Below are 17,190 nucleotides of genomic sequence, written 5' to 3'. Positions count from 1 at the left end.
ACATTATACATACTACAAAATTCTGTTCATCTTTGATGGTCTGGATGAGTGTAGACTTCCTCTAGATTTCCAGAACAATGAGAGATTGTGGGATGTAACAGAGTCGACCTCAGTGGATGTGCTGCTGACAAACCTCATCAAGGGGAATCTGCTTCCCTCTGCTCTCCTTTGGATAACCTCTCGACCAGCAGCAGCCAATCAGATCCCTCCTGAGTGTGTTGACGAGGTAACAGAGGTAAGAGGGTTCAGTGAACCACAGAAAGAGGAGTATTTCAGGAAGAGAATCAGTGATCAGGGCCTGGCCAATAGAATCATCACACACATGAAGTCGTCAAAAAGCCTCTACATCATGTGCCACATTCCAGTCTTCTTTTGGATTGCAGCCACTGTTCTAGAGAGAATGTTAGGTGAAGCAGAGATTAGAGAGATCCCCAAGACTCTGACTCAGATGTTCACACACTTCCTGATCTTTCAGCTCAGACACAAGGATCAAAAATATGGACAAAGTATGAAAGGACAAAAAGGTCCCACTCACCCAGGTCACATAAGAAAAAATGTTTTGGCACTGGGAAAACTGGCTTTCCAACAGCTAGAAAAAGGCAACCTGATCTTCTATGAGGAAGACCTGAGAAACAGTGGCATTGATGTCAGAGAAATGACAGTGTATTCAGGAATGTGCACTCAGATTTTCAGAGAGGAGTTTGAGCTACAGCTGGGGAAGGTGTTCAGCTTTGTACATCTGAGTGTTCAGGAGTTTCTGGCTGCTGTATATGTGTTTATTTCCTTCATCTCCACCAACACCAATGTGCTACAACAGCAACACCCTGAAATAGTCAAAACCCCAATGTCTGTCTTCCTCAACAGTGCAGTGGACAAGGCCTTACAGAGTCAAAATGAACACCTGGACCTTTTCCTCCGCTTCCTTCTGGGTCTCTCACTGGAGTCCAATCAGACTCTCTTACGAGGCCTACTGACACAAACAGGAAGCAGCTCTCACAGCAAAGAGGAAACAGTCAAGTACATCAAGGAGAAGATCAGTGACAGTTCCTCTACAGAGAAATCCATCAATCTGTTCCACTGTCTGAATGAACTGAATGATCATTCTCTAGTGCAGGAAGTCCAAACATACCTGAGCAGAGGAGGTGACCGTTGTCTCCATGGATCCAGACTGTCTCCTGCTCAGTGGTCAGCTCTGGTGTTTGTGTTGCTGAACTCAGAAGAGGAGCTGGATGAGTTTGACCTGAGGAAATATGACCCATCAGAGGAATGTCTACTGAGACTGCTGCCAGTGGTCAAAGCATCCAGAAAAGCCATGTAAGTATTTTCATTTAGAGATGAACAGTAGGTGTAGCAGGCAGTGGATGTTCTTGACTCAGAAGGTCTTCTGTGAAAAATGAAAAGGAGAGAGAGAGAGAGAGAGAGAGAGAGAGGGAACATTAGAGAGAGAGCAGGATAGAGAGATCCCATCACCAGGTGCATAAAGTTGTGGAACATTGGAATATAGTAACACTGTCCAGTGATTCATTAGTCTAAATGTATTAATGATGGTTAAATGATATTTGATGTCATGGGTAGTTGTGTGCCTGTGTATTGAGAATGGTCCTACATTTAAAACAGTGGCCAACAGTGTTTGTTTATAGTTCACACTCTTAGTGAAACAGCCAGAGAAAATATGCTGCAGTGTAACAGACAGAAGTGTTCAAGTACGAAATATCAGTGTGTACACGCGTACACACACACACACACACCACACACCACACAGTGTAACATACAAAAGGGTTCAAATATGAACTATCAGTTCAGCTTTCTGATCAACATTACAGTTCAATCACTACTGACCAATACAGAGAAAAGTGCACAAGGATGAGCATAACCAATGTATACACATATGCACACACACTCACACACACACACACACACACACACACACACACACACACACACACACACACACACACACACACACACACACACATATATATATATATTTCACACTGATGGCAGTTTTCAAACTTTATCACAGGTTTTCTTTAGAGCCGATGATGGTGATTGGGCACATTTATAAAGGTGTAGGCGTTAATATGACTTCATCTGAAACACTGTATAAAGGTGTAGGTGTTAATATGACTTCATCTGAAACATTTTCATTGTTTAAATATTTTACCAAGGCAATTTGTCATAATCTAGTTGTAAATAAGTTTAAGTCAAAATAAACTAACATCATTAACAGCAACTGATTCCAGTACTACACCTTCAGTGCTGTGTGATTTTGGTACTTGACTTTTAATTAGAAGGTTGCTGGTTCAAGCCCACCGCTGCTGAGTTGCCACTGTTGTGCCCCTGAGCAAGGCCCTTAACCCTCAATTGCTCAAGTTGTACTCAGTCATAATTGTAAGATGCTTTGGATAAAAGTGTCAGCTAAATGCCATAAATGTAAAATGATGAGTGTAGCATGCAGTGACGTTCACAGCTCTGTGTGATCAGTGTAACATGCAGTGAGTCTCTCAGAAGCTAATGCTGTTACTACTGTCACTCACCTAAAACTGTAGCAGGCTACTACTGTTGCTCACATACAGTGGGACCAATATCTCAGACCACTAGTGAAAATGATTGTTTTGCATTTCTCTCAAGTTTAATACAATGATTTTCTTTACAAATCATATAATCAGCATAATTTGAGTGAACAGTTGAATGTTTTTTAATGAATTTCAGAAAGTATTAATATTTTGCTCTACTCAAATGCATGTAAGCACAGTTGTAAAACTGACTGTATCAGTTCTTTTGTACAAAAAGTCAGATGTGCTTGAGTCCTTACACAAGCAGTGCAGGAGAAGTGAGTCAGTTCTGATCCAACTGAAACATGTGAACCGTCCTCCTCTCCCCAGTATTTTACTGCACACATACAGTCCATGAAGGACAAACGCCAGGGACACATTTCATGTCAACAGCAGACATGAGATAGTTGCCTCACACACACTTAACTGACTGATGGGTTCTGCCTCACACACACTTAACTGATTGATGGGGTCTGCCTCTCACACACACTTAACTGACTGATGGGTTCTGCCTCACACACACTTAACTGACTGATGGGGTCTGCCTCTCACACACACTTAACTGACTGATGGGGTCTGCCTCACACACACACCTGACTGACTGATGGGGTCTGCCTCACACACACATGACTGACTGATGGGGTCTGCCTCACACACACACCTGACTGACTGATGGGGTCTGCCTCACACTCACCTGACTGACTGGTGGGGTCTGCCTCACACACACCTGACTGACTGATGGGGTCTGCCTCACACACACCTGACTGATGGGGTCCCTGACTCAGCTATTAAGCCTCCAGGATTCTCGGTGCACCACACAGACAGAACTCAGGACCTCACTGGGAAAAGCAAAGGCAGAGGAGAATGTTTCATGATCAGTGATTCATAGTGTGAGCACAGGGATGTAAACACTAGTAAAAGATTCTGCTCTCTGCATTCTGTCTATTCCTCCATAATCACTACTGCAGTGTTCATCCCACCATCATTAGTACTGCAGTGTTCATACACTAATATTCACTACTGCAATGTTCATTCCTCCATAATCACTACTGCAGTGTTCATCCCACCATCATTAGTACTGCAATGTTCATACACTAATATTCACTACTGCAATGTTCATTCCTCCATAGTCACTACTGCAGCGTTTATTTCTCCATGAAAAACACTACAGTGATTATTCCACCATAATCAATAATGTGGTGTTTATTCCTCCATAATCACTACTGCAGTGTTTATTTCTCCATAATCACTACTCTGCATGGATTCCATCAATATTTTCTGTTTGTATATTAGTGTAGTTGTAGTTGTGAAACATTGAATAAGATCTATGTTGTTCTGTTTCCTGTTATGGTGTTAGGGGTGGGATATTTTGATATTTGGACTCTGATTATGGCAACTGCCATTCACTGACTTATGAACCAACCATCCATTATTTGGTCACCTGTCTTAGGTTGCTAATGAATGTTATTTGTCATGTCTTTGTCCATTTTGTCTTTGATGAAGACACAGTAATGTTGAAATGTTGCTGTGTTTGTAAAATTAAAAGGCTGAAAATGTATCAGTGTGTTCCAGACCTTTCAAGCTCTTCTTTACATTTTTATTAGCAGTTCAGATCTTTTAATTCATCATCCTCTGACTGAACTACATTATTTAATGTATTTACTCTTTTACAGACTATCTGGCTGTGGTCTCACTGAAGAGTCTTGCAAATCTCTCACATCAGTTCTACAAACAGAAAACTCTTCACTGAGAGAGCTGGAGATGAATAATAATGACCTGCAGAATTCAGGAGTGGAGCAGCTCTGTGCTGGACTAAAGAGTTCACACTGTAAACTGGAGATTCTCAGGTGAGTTTCTGTGACTATTTTTGAATGTAAATAAAGAGGCATTTTAAAAAGGTCAGTGTGAACTCCCTTATAGTACAGTATTAAACAAACATTGCCAGGCAAGGCAATGCAAGGAAATGTACACTTTTATGAAGTTTTCTTCTCTCAATATTTCTAAATATAGTTTTCTGTTGAAACCGCACTGCATTTCATTAAATTACCACACTGTGGAGACAAAGAGTTACATCTGTGATGCATGAGCAGATTTTCAAGTCTAGAAGAGAAATATAACATTGTAAAGAGAAGACACCAATGAGTCCTTGTCCACGTGTGCAGGTGTATTTATTACAATGCTGCTTCAACTAGGCGCTTTGGCATTTTGTCCACAAGCTGCATTTTTGGTCACCTGAGAGCAGAAATTTAGCAAAATGTCTTACAGGATGAATATATTCAGAAACTCCAACAGCTGTGTTGTAAAATGAAGTGTTTTAATGTAAGATTTTCACTGAGTGATTTTATGTAGTTTATGTATGGAAACACTGTAAACATCAGTCATTCTAATCTCTCTGCAAATAAAATCCCTTAAAATCTTAATTAAAATATTTAAAGCTGAACCATTGAGGTTCTGGACACATTACAGGACACTTTTACAATCACACGATTCCCTTGTGTTTTTGGGTGGGAGACCCTGTTCTCATTGTGATCTACACTGTGTGTTCAACACATGTTGGGATGAGCTGAACTGACAGCTGTGCTGGAGGAAAGAACGCAACAAGTTAATATTCATTCAATAGACCTGAAAGGTTTATTGGTTATTCCTTAAGATAAACCTGTGATCTTTCTCCACAGGTGTTTTTATGAAACATGTAGCTGGCTAATATTAGTAACCTTAAGCTTGCCAAGTTACAGTATATTGTTGGTTACTACACCTAGATACCTCACGCTAACGTCATATTAGCTTGACTTAGGAGTGAATGTTGGCTGCTAATTTTTTCATCAAGCCAGAGACATCAAACTAAAATAGAACAGTGATGGTAGAAGACGTGGAGTCAGCAGAGAGAGAAACTGAGCAGACAGCTGACAGTAAACTCAGGACATCTGAACACAGTAGTGAGGAACAATGTTCAGCACTGGACGAATGAACCTGTGGACTTAATTACAAGAGAGAAAGAAAGACACACAAGACACAGTAATCAGTAATCAGGACATTAGGAGGAGAGAAGGAGTGAAGTGTGTGTGTGTGTGTGTGTGTGTGTGTGTGTGTGTGTGTGTGTGTGTGTGTGTGTGTGTGTGTGTGTGTGTGTGTCACACTGGGTGCCTGATGTACTGTAACAAAGCTAATGAGGCTAATGTTAGCTTTCTTAAATCTAAGGAACTGGCTAGAATATAAAATACTCCTGCTTGTTCGTTTACAGTTAGTATAGAGAGACAGAAAACAACCAGGATGAAGAGAAAGAGTAATGCTATTGCCATGGCAACCTTCTTTAGTAAGAAGACAGCAGGAGAGAGAAAAGAGAGAAGAACTTGATGGTGAAAGTGTCCAGGAGGAGGACATGGAAGAGAGTGGACACAGCAGACAGAGACGGAGGAGCCAGCTGTGTCCACTCTCACTGTAGCCCCACAGCTCTGCTGTAGTGTCAGCTGTGTCCACTCTCACTGTAGCCCCACAGGTCTGCTGTAGTGTCAGCTGTGTCCACTCTCACTGTAGCCCCACAGGTCTGCTGTAGTCTCAGCTGTGTCCACTCTCGCTGTAGCCCCACAGCTCTGCTGTAGTGTCAGCTGTGTCCACTCTCACTGTAGCCCCACAGCTCTGCTGTAGTGTCAGCTGTGTCCACTCTCACTGTAGTCCCACAGCTCTGCTGTAGTGTCAGCTGTGTCCACTCTCACTGTAGCCCCACAGCTCTGCTGACTTGTTTAGTTGTTTTTTTGTGTTAATGTAAATGGTTGATTTTAGTGAATATATTAGTTGTGTGAAGTAGCGATATTGTGTGTATGTGTGTGTGTGTGTGTGTGTGTGTGTGTGTGTGTGTGTGTGTGTGTGGGGTGCATAGCATGTGTGGTGTTTTGTAATTACATCAGAACTTTAGATCAGATATTTCTGCACCCATAATTCATCATTTGATACTACATAATTCAGATACACTGAGAATTATAACCACACATAGAAATATAACCACACATAGAATTATAATCACATGTAGAATTTTTGGAATCTTGAAATACAACCTTTTTCGAGGGGATGAATCAAAGAACTGAAGATACTTGTAAGTGATATAAAATATTAAGTGCTGGACAGAAATGAAACCTTTCTCAGGTAATAATATTTATGTTTATGTAACCCTCACCCTTGATTTATTCGTGAAGATTTATTCAAATTGTAATCTTATGGGTTAATTAATGATTCCCTGCCTGACCTCATGTGAATGTCATAATCTGATAAGGAATTAAACAGTATGTAGTTTATTATACACTATAATAGTGGTTTTACCACTGTATTAACTTGTGTACCCTGAAATTCCTCTGTGCTGTAAGGCCATTTTAGTGTGTCACCACAAGAGAGAGACAGACAGATCTATTATTTGTGTGTGTGAAAGAGACAGAACTATTATCTGTGTGTGTGTGAGAGAGAGAGAGAGAGAGAGAGAGAGAGAGAGAGAGAGAGAGAGAGAGAGACAGAACTGTGTGTGTGAGAGGCAGATCTATTATCTGTGTGTGTAAGAGAGACAGAACTGACTGACTGATGGGGTCTGCCTCACACACACCTGACTGACGGATGGGGTCTGCCTCACACACACCTGACTGACTGATGGGGTCTGCCTCACACACACCTGACTGATGGATGGGGTCCCTGACTCAGCTATTAAGCCTCCAGGATTCTCGGTGCACCACACAGACAGAACTCGGGACCTCACTGGGAAAAGCAAAGGCAGAGGAGAATGTTTCATGATCAGTGACTCAGTGTGAGCAAAGGAATGTAAACACTAGTAAAGGATTCTGCTCTCTGCATTCTGTCCATTCCTCCATAATCACTACTGCAGTGTTCATCCCACCATCATTAGTACTGCAATGTTTATACACTAATATTCACTACTGCAATGTTCATTCCTCCATAGTCACTACTGCAGTGTTTATTTCTCCATAATAAATACTACAGTGATTATTCCACCATAATCAATACTGTGGTGTTTATTCCTCCATAATAAATACTACAGTGATTTATTCCTCTAAAATCACTACTGCGGTGATCATGCCAACATAAACAATACTGCAGTGTTCATTATTCTATTATCACTACTGCAGTGTTTATTTCTCCATGAAAAACACTACAGTGATTATTCCACCATAATCAATACTGTGGTGTTTATTCCTCCATAATCACTACTGCAATGTTCATTCCAACATAATCAATACTGCAGTGTATATTCCTCCATAATCACTACTGCAATGTTCATTCCAACATAATCAATACTGCAGTGTTTATTCCTCCATAATCATTACTGCAGTGTTTATTCCTCCATAATCACTACTGCAGTGTTTATTCCTCCATAATCACTACTGCAGTGTTTATTCCTCCCTAATTTCTACTGCAGTGTTTATTCCTCCATAATCACTACTCTGCGTGTCTTCCAACAATATTTTCTGTTTGTATATTAGTGCATTTGTAGTTGTGAAACATTGAATAAGATCTATGTTGTTCTGTTTCCTGTTATGGTGTTAGGGGTGGGATATTTTGATATTTGGACTCTGATTATGGTAACTGCCATTCACTGACTTATGAACCAACCATCCATTATTTGTTCACCTGTCTTAGGTTGCTACTGAATGTTATTTGTCATGTCTTTGTCCATTTTGTCTTTGATGAAGACACGGTAGTGTTGAAATGTTGCTGTGTTTGTATAATTAAAAGGCTGAAAATGTATCAGTGTGTTCCAGACCTTTTAAGCTCTTCTTCACATTTTTATTAGCAGTTCAGATCTTTTAATTCATCATCCTCTGACTGAACTACATTATTTAATGTATTTACTCTTTTACAGACTATCTGGCTGTGGTCTCACTGAAGAGTCTAGCAAATCTCTCACATCAGTTCTACAAACAGAAAACTCACTGAGAGAGCTGGAGATGAATAATAATGACCTGCAGAATTCAGGAGTGGAGCAGCTCTTTGCTGGACTGAAGAGTTCACACTGTAAACTGGAGATTCTCAGGTGAGTTTCTGTGACTATTTTTGAATGTAAATAAAGAGGCATTTTAAAAAGGTCAGTGTGAACTCCCTTATAGTACAGTATTAAACAAACATTGTCAGGCAAGGCAATGCAAGGAAATATACACTTTAATATTACATTATAAAGTTCTCTTCTTTAAATATTTCTAAATAGTTTTCTGTTGAAACCTTAGTACATTTCATTAAATGACCACACTGTGGAGACAAAGAGTTACATTTGTGATGCATGAGCAGCTATTCAAGTCTAGAAGAGAAATATAACATTGTAAAGAGAAGACCTGGATGAGTCCTTGTCCACATGTACAGGTGTATTTATTACAATGCTGCTTCAACTAGGCGCTTTGGCATTTTGTCCACAAGCTGCATTTTTGGTCACCTGAGAGCAGACATTTTGCAAAATATATTACAGGATGAATAGATTCAGAAACTCCAAACAACAGTGTGGTAAAATGAAGTGTTCTAATGTAAGATTTTCACATTACAGGACACTTTTACAAGCACATATGATTCCCTTGTGTTTTTGGGTGGGAGACCCTGTTCTCATTATGATTTACACCGAGTGTTCAACACATGTTGAGATGAGCTGAACTGACAGCCGTGCTGGAGGAAAGGACGCAACAAGTTAATATTCATTCAATAGACCTGAAAGGTTTATTGGTTATTCCTTAAGATAAACCTGTGATCTTTCTCCACAGGTGTTTTTATGAAACATGTAGCTGGCTAATATTAGTAACCTTAAGCTTGCCAAGTTACAGTATATTGTTGGTTACTACACCTAGATACCTCACGCTAACGTCATATTAGCTTGACTTAGGAGTGAATGTTGGCTGCTAATTTTTTCATCAAGCCAGAGACATCAAACTAAAATAGAACAGTGATGGTAGAAGACGTGGAGTCAGCAGAGAGAGAAACTGAGCAGACAGCTGACAGTAAACTCAGGACATCTGAACACAGTAGTGAGGAACAATGTTCAGCATTGGACGAGTGAACCTGTGGACTTAATTACAAGAGAGAAAGAAAGACACACAAGACACAGTAATCAGTAATCAGGAGATTAGGAGGAGAGAAGGAGTGAAGTGTGTGTGTGTGTGTGTGTGTGTGTGTGTGTGTGTGTGTGTGTGTGTGTGTCACACTGGGTGCCTGATGTACTGTAACAAAGCTAATGAGGTTAATGTTAGCTTCCTTAAATCTAAGGAACTGGCTAGAATATAAAATACTCCTGCTTGTTCGTTTACAGTTAGTATAGAGAGACAGAAAACAACCAGGATGAAGAGAAAGAGTAATGCAATTGCCATGGCAACCTTCTTTAGTAAGAAGACAGCAGGAGAGAGAAAAGAGAGAAGAACTTGATGGTGAAAGTGTCCAGGAGGAGGACATGGAAGAGAGTGGACACAGCAGACAGAGGAGCCAGCTGTGTCCACTCTCACAGTAGCCCCACAGCTCTGCTGTAGTGTCAGCTGTGTCCACTCTCACTGTAGCCCCACAGGTCTGCTGTAGTGTCAGCTGTGTCCACTCTCACTGTAGCCCCACAGGTCTGCTGTAGTGTCAGCTGTGTCCACTCTCACTGTAGCCCCACAGGTCTGCTGTAGTCTCAGCTGTGTCCACTCTCACTGTAGCCCCACAGGTCTGCTGTAGTCTCAGCTGTGTCCACTCTCGCTGTAGCCCCACAGCTCTGCTGTAGTGTCAGCTGTGTCCACTCTCACTGTAGCCCCACAGCTCGGCTGTAGTGTCAGCTGTGTCCACTCTCACTGTAGCCCCACAGCTCGGCTGTAGTGTCAGCTGTGTCCACTCTCACTGTAGCCCCACAGCTCTGCTGTAGTGTCAGCTGTGTCCACTCTCACTGTAGCCCCACAGCTCTGCTGTAGTGTCGGCTGTGTCCACTCTCACTGTAGCCCCACAGCTCTGCTGACTTGTTTAGTTGTTTTTTTGTGTTAATGTAAATGGTTGATTTTAGTGAATATATTAGTTGTGTGAAGTAGCGATATTGTGTGTGTGTGTGTGTGTGTGTGTGTGTGTGTGTGTGTGTGTGTGTGTGTGTGTGTGTGTGTGTGTGTGTGTGTGTGTGGTGCATAGCATGTGTGGTGTTTTATAATTACATCAGAACTTTAGATCAGATATTTCTGCACCCATAATTCATCATTTGATACTACATAATTCAGATACACTGAGAATTATAACCACACATAGAAATATAACCACACATAGAATTATAATCACATGTAGAATTTTTGGAATCTTGAAATACAACCTTTTTCGAGGGGATGAATCAAAGAACTGAAGATACTTGTAAGTGATATAAAATATTAAGTGCTGGACAGAAATGAAACCTTTCTCAGGTAATAATATTTATGTTTATGTAACCCTCACCCTTGATTTATTCGTGAAGATTTATTCAAATTGTAATCTTATGGGTTAATTAATGATTCCCTGCCTGACCTCATGTGAATGTCATAATCTGATAAGGAATTAAACAGTATGTAGTTTATTATACACTATAATAGTGGTTTTACCACTGTATTAACTTGTGTACCCTGAAATTCCTCTGTGCTGTAAGGCCATTTTAGTGTGTCACCACAAGAGAGAGACAGACAGATCTATTATTTGTGTGTGTGAAAGAGACAGAACTATTATCTGTGTGTGTGTGAGAGAGAGAGAGAGAGAGAGAGAGAGAGAGAGAGAGAGAGAGAGAGAGAACTGTGTGTGTGAGAGGCAGATCTATTATCTGTGTGTGAGAGAGACAGAACTAACTGACGGATGGGGTCTGCCTCACACACACCTGACTGACGGATGGGGTCTGCCTCACACACACCTGACTGACAGATGGGGTCTGCCTCACACACACCTGACTGACGGATGGGGTCTGCCTCACACACACCTGACTGACGGATGGGGTCTGCCTCACACACACCTGACTGATGGGGTCCCTGACTCAGCTATTAAGCCTCCAGGATTCTCGGTGCACCACACAGACAGAACTCGGGACCTCACTGGGAAAAGCAAAGGCAGAGGAGAATGTTTCATGATCAGTGACTCATAGTGTGAGCACAGGAATGTAAACACTAGTAAAAGATTCTGCTCTCTGCATTCTGTCATTCCTCCATAATCACTACTGCAGTGTTCATCCCACCATCATTAGTACTGCAGTGTTCATACACTAATATTCACTACTGCAATGTTCATTCCTCCATAATCAATACTGCAGTGTTCATTATTCCATTATCACTACTGCAGTGTTTATTTCTCCATGAAAAACACTACAGTGATTATTCCAACATAATCAATACTGTGGTGTTTATTCCTCCATAATCACTACTGCAATGTTCATTCCAACATAATCAATACTGCAGTGTTTATTCCTCCATAATCATTACTGCAGTGTTTATTCCTCCATAATCACTACTGCAGTGTTAATTCCTCCATAATCACTACTGCAGTGTTTATTCCTCCATAATCACTACTCTGCGTGTCTTCCAACAATATTTTCTGTTTGTATATTAGTGTATTTGTAGTTGTGAAACATTGAATAAGATCTATGTTGTTCTGTTTCCTGTTATGGTGTTAGGGGTGGGATATTTTGATATTTGGACTCTGATTATGGTAACTGCCATTCACTGACTTATGAACCAACCATCCATTATTTGGTCACCTGTCTTAGGTTGCTACTGAATGTTATTTGTCATGTCTTTGTCCATTTTGTCTTTGATGAAGACACGGTAGTGTTGAAATGTTGCTGTGTTTGTATAATTAAAAGGCTGAAAATGTATCAGTGTGTTCCAGACCTTTTAAGCTCTTCTTTACATTTTTATTAGCAGTTCAGATCTTTTAATTCATCATCCTTAGACTGAACTACATTATTTAATGTATTTACTCTTTTACAGACTATCTGGCTGTGGTCTCACTGAAAAGTCTAGCAAATCTCTCACATCAGTTCTACAAACAGAAAACTCACTGAGAGAGCTGGAGATGAATAATAATGACCTGCAGAATTCAGGAGTGGAGCAGCTCTGTGCTGGACTGAAGAGTTCACACTGTAAACTGGAGATTCTCAGGTGAGTTTCTGTGACTATTTTTGAATGTAAATAAAGAGGCATTTTAAAAAGGTCAGTGTGAACTCCCTTATAGTACAGTATTAAACAAACATTGTCAGGCAAGGCAATGCAAGGAAATATACACTTTAATATTACATTATAAAGTTCTCTTCTTTAAATATTTCTAAATAGTTTTCTGTTGAAACCTTAGTACATTTCATTAAATGACCACACTGTGGAGACAAAGAGTTACATTTGTGATGCATGAGCAGCTATTCAAGTCTAGAAGAGAAATATAACATTGTAAAGAGAAGACCTGGATGAGTCCTTGTCCACATGTACAGGTGTATTTATTACAATGCTGCTTCAACTAGGTGCTTTGGCATTTTGTCCACAAGCTGCATTTTTGGTCACCTGAGAGCAGAAATTTTGCAAAAATATATTACAGGATGAATAGATTCAGAAACTCCAAACAACAGTGTGGTAAAATGAAGTGTTCTAATGTAAGATTTTCACATTACAGGACACTTTTACAAGCACATATGATTCCCTTGTGTTTTTGGGTGGGAGACCCTGTTCTCATTATGATTTACACGGTGTGTTCAACACATGTTGGGATGAGCTGAACTGACAGCCGTGCTGGAGGAAAGAACGCAACAAGTTAATATTCATTCAATAGACCTGAAAGGTTTATTGGTTATTCCTTAAGATAAACCTGTGATCTCTCTCCACAGGTGGTTTTATGAAACATGTAGCTGGCTAATATTAGTAACCTTAAGCTTGCCAAGTTACAGTATATTGTTGGTTACTACACCTAGATACCTCATGCTAACATCATATTAGCTTGACTTAGGAGTGAATGTTGGCTGCTAATTTTTTTCATCAAGCCAGAGACATCAAACTAAAATAGAACAGTGATGGTAGAAGACGTGGAGTCAGCAGAGAGAGAAACTGAGCAGACAGCTGACAGTAAACTCAGGACATCTGAACACAGTAGTGAGGAACAATGTTCAGCACTGGACGAGTGAACCTGTGGACTTAATTACAAGAGAGAAAGAAAGACACACAAGACACAGTAATCAGTAATCAGGAGATTAGGAGGAGAGAAGGAGTGAAGTGTGTGTGTGTGTGTGTGTGTGTGTGTGTGTGTGTGTGTGTGTGTGTGTGTGTGTGTGTGTGTGTGTGTCACACTGGGTGCCTGATGTACTGTAACAAAGCTAATGAGGTTAATGTTAGCTTCCTTAAATCTAAGGAACTGGCTAGAATATAAAATACTCCTGCTTGTTCGTTTACAGTTAGTATAGAGAGACAGAAAACAACCAGGATGAAGAGAAAGAGTAATGCAATTGCCATGGCAACCTTCTTTAGTAAGAAGACAGCAGGAGAGAGAAAAGAGAGAAGAACTTGATGGTGAAAGTGTCCAGGAGGAGGACATGGAAGAGAGTGGACACAGCAGACAGAGGAGCCAGCTGTGTCCACTCTCACAGTAGCCCCACAGCTCTGCTGTAGTGTCAGCTGTGTCCACTCTCACTGTAGCCCCACAGGTCTGCTGTAGTGTCAGCTGTGTCCACTCTCACTGTAGCCCCACAGGTCTGCTGTAGTGTCAGCTGTGTCCACTCTCACTGTAGCCCCACAGGTCTGCTGTAGTCTCAGCTGTGTCCACTCTCACTGTAGCCCCACAGGTCTGCTGTAGTCTCAGCTGTGTCCACTCTCGCTGTAGCCCCACAGGTCTGCTGTAGTGTCAGCTGTGTCCACTCTCACTGTAGCCCCACAGCTCGGCTGTAGTGTCAGCTGTGTCCACTCTCACTGTAGCCCCACAGCTCGGCTGTAGTGTCAGCTGTGTCCACTCTCACTGTAGCCCCACAGCTCTGCTGTAGTGTCAGCTGTGTCCACTCTCACTGTAGCCCCACAGCTCTGCTGTAGTGTCGGCTGTGTCCACTCTCACTGTAGCCCCACAGCTCTGCTGACTTGTTTAGTTGTTTTTTTGTGTTAATGTAAATGGTTGATTTTAGTGAATATATTAGTTGTGTGAAGTAGCGATATTGTGTGTGTGTGTGTGTGTGTGTGTGTGTGTGTGTGTGTGTGTGTGTGTGTGTGTGTGTGTGTGTGTGTGTGTGTGGTGCATAGCATGTGTGGTGTTTTATAATTACATCAGAACTTTAGATCAGATATTTCTGCACCCATAATTCATCATTTGATACTACATAATTCAGATACACTGAGAATTATAACCACACATAGAAATATAACCACACATAGAATTATAATCACATGTAGAATTTTTGGAATCTTGAAATACAACCTTTTTCGAGGGGATGAATCAAAGAACTGAAGATACTTGTAAGTGATATAAAATATTAAGTGCTGGACAGAAATGAAACCTTTCTCAGGTAATAATATTTATGTTTATGTAACCCTCACCCTTGATTTATTCGTGAAGATTTATTCAAATTGTAATCTTATGGGTTAATTAATGATTCCCTGCATGACCTCATGTGAATGTCATAATCTGATAAGGAATTAAACAGTATGTAGTTTATTATACACTATAATAGTGGTTTTACCACTGTATTAACTTGTGTACCCTGAAATTCCTCTGTGCTGTAAGGCCATTTTAGTGTGTCACCACAAGAGAGAGACAGACAGATCTATTATTTGTGTGTGTGAAAGAGACAGAACTATTATCTGTGTGTGTGTGTGAGAGAGAGAGAGAGAGAGAGAGAGAGAGAGAGAGAGAGAGAGAGAGAGAGAGAGAGAACTGTGTGTGTGAGAGGCAGATCTATTATCTGTGTGTGAGAGAGACAGAACTAACTGACGGATGGGGTCTGCCTCACACACACCTGACTGACGGATGGGGTCTGCCTCACACACACCTGACTGACAGATGGGGTCTGCCTCACACACACCTGACTGACGGATGGGGTCTGCCTCACACACACCTGACTGACGGATGGGGTCTGCCTCACACACACCTGACTGATGGGGTCCCTGACTCAGCTATTAAGCCTCCAGGATTCTCGGTGCACCACACAGACAGAACTCGGGACCTCACTGGGAAAAGCAAAGGCAGAGGAGAATGTTTCATGATCAGTGACTCATAGTGTGAGCACAGGAATGTAAACACTAGTAAAAGATTCTGCTCTCTGCATTCTGTCATTCCTCCATAATCACTACTGCAGTGTTCATCCCACCATCATTAGTACTGCAGTGTTCATACACTAATATTCACTACTGCAATGTTCATTCCTCCATAATCAATACTGCAGTGTTCATTATTCCATTATCACTACTGCAGTGTTTATTTCTCCATGAAAAACACTACAGTGATTATTCCAACATAATCAATACTGTGGTGTTTATTCCTCCATAATCACTACTGCAATGTTCATTCCAACATAATCAATACTGCAGTGTTTATTCCTCCATAATCATTACTGCAGTGTTTATTCCTCCATAATCACTACTGCAGTGTTAATTCCTCCATAATCACTACTGCAGTGTTTATTCCTCCATAATCACTACTCTGCGTGTCTTCCAACAATATTTTCTGTTTGTATATTAGTGTATTTGTAGTTGTGAAACATTGAATAAGATCTATGTTGTTCTGTTTCCTGTTATGGTGTTAGGGGTGGGATATTTTGATATTTGGACTCTGATTATGGTAACTGCCATTCACTGACTTATGAACCAACCATCCATTATTTGGTCACCTGTCTTAGGTTGCTACTGAATGTTATTTGTCATGTCTTTGTCCATTTTGTCTTTGATGAAGACACGGTAGTGTTGAAATGTTGCTGTGTTTGTATAATTAAAAGGCTGAAAATGTATCAGTGTGTTCCAGACCTTTTAAGCTCTTCTTTACATTTTTATTAGCAGTTCAGATCTTTTAATTCATCATCCTTAGACTGAACTACATTATTTAATGTATTTACTCTTTTACAGACTATCTGGCTGTGGTCTCACTGAAAAGTCTAGCAAATCTCTCACATCAGTTCTACAAACAGAAAACTCACTGAGAGAGCTGGAGATGAATAATAATGACCTGCAGAATTCAGGAGTGGAGCAGCTCTGTGCTGGACTGAAGAGTTCACACTGTAAACTGGAGATTCTCAGGTGAGTTTCTGTGACTATTTTTGAATGTAAATAAAGAGGCATTTTAAAAAGGTCAGTGTGAACTCCCTTATAGTACAGTATTAAACAAACATTGTCAGGCAAGGCAATGCAAGGAAATATACACTTTAATATTACATTATAAAGTTCTCTTCTTTAAATATTTCTAAATAGTTTTCTGTTGAAACCTTAGTACATTTCATTAAATGACCACACTGTGGAGACAAAGAGTTACATTTGTGATGCATGAGCAGCTATTCAAGTCTAGAAGAGAAATATAACATTGTAAAGAGAAGACCTGGATGAGTCCTTGTCCACATGTACAGGTGTATTTATTACAATGCTGCTTCAACTAGGTGCTTTGGCATTTTGTCCACAAGCTGCATTTTTGGTCACCTGAGAGCAGAAATTTTGCAAAAATATATTACAGGATGAATAGATTCAGAAAC

The 17,190-nt window shown here is 40.6% G+C and overlaps 1 protein-coding gene across 2 annotated transcripts in view; it reads left to right on the top strand.

Moving 5' to 3' along the window:
- LOC145657472 (NACHT, LRR and PYD domains-containing protein 3-like) overlaps positions 1-17,190 on the top strand; it is a 69,786-nt gene that overhangs the window by 28,124 nt on the left and 24,472 nt on the right. For both annotated transcript variants that reach the window (XM_081712321.1, XM_081712322.1), the window contains exons 8-12: positions 1-1,314; positions 4,229-4,402; positions 8,416-8,586; positions 12,482-12,652; positions 16,574-16,744. The exon at positions 1-1,314 is cut by the window's left edge and continues 481 nt beyond it. In XM_081712321.1, the coding sequence (XP_081568447.1) occupies positions 1-1,314; positions 4,229-4,402; positions 8,416-8,586; positions 12,482-12,652; positions 16,574-16,744 (2,001 nt within the window). The remainder of the gene's footprint in view (positions 1,315-4,228; positions 4,403-8,415; positions 8,587-12,481; positions 12,653-16,573; positions 16,745-17,190) is intronic.

This window comes from Electrophorus electricus, chromosome 1 (genome assembly GCF_041902795.1).
Source record: "Electrophorus electricus isolate QZ-2024a chromosome 1, ASM4190279v1, whole genome shotgun sequence".
NCBI classification, from domain to species: Eukaryota; Metazoa; Chordata; class Actinopteri; order Gymnotiformes; family Gymnotidae; genus Electrophorus; species Electrophorus electricus.
This window is presented reverse-complemented; position numbering and strand designations above follow the sequence as displayed.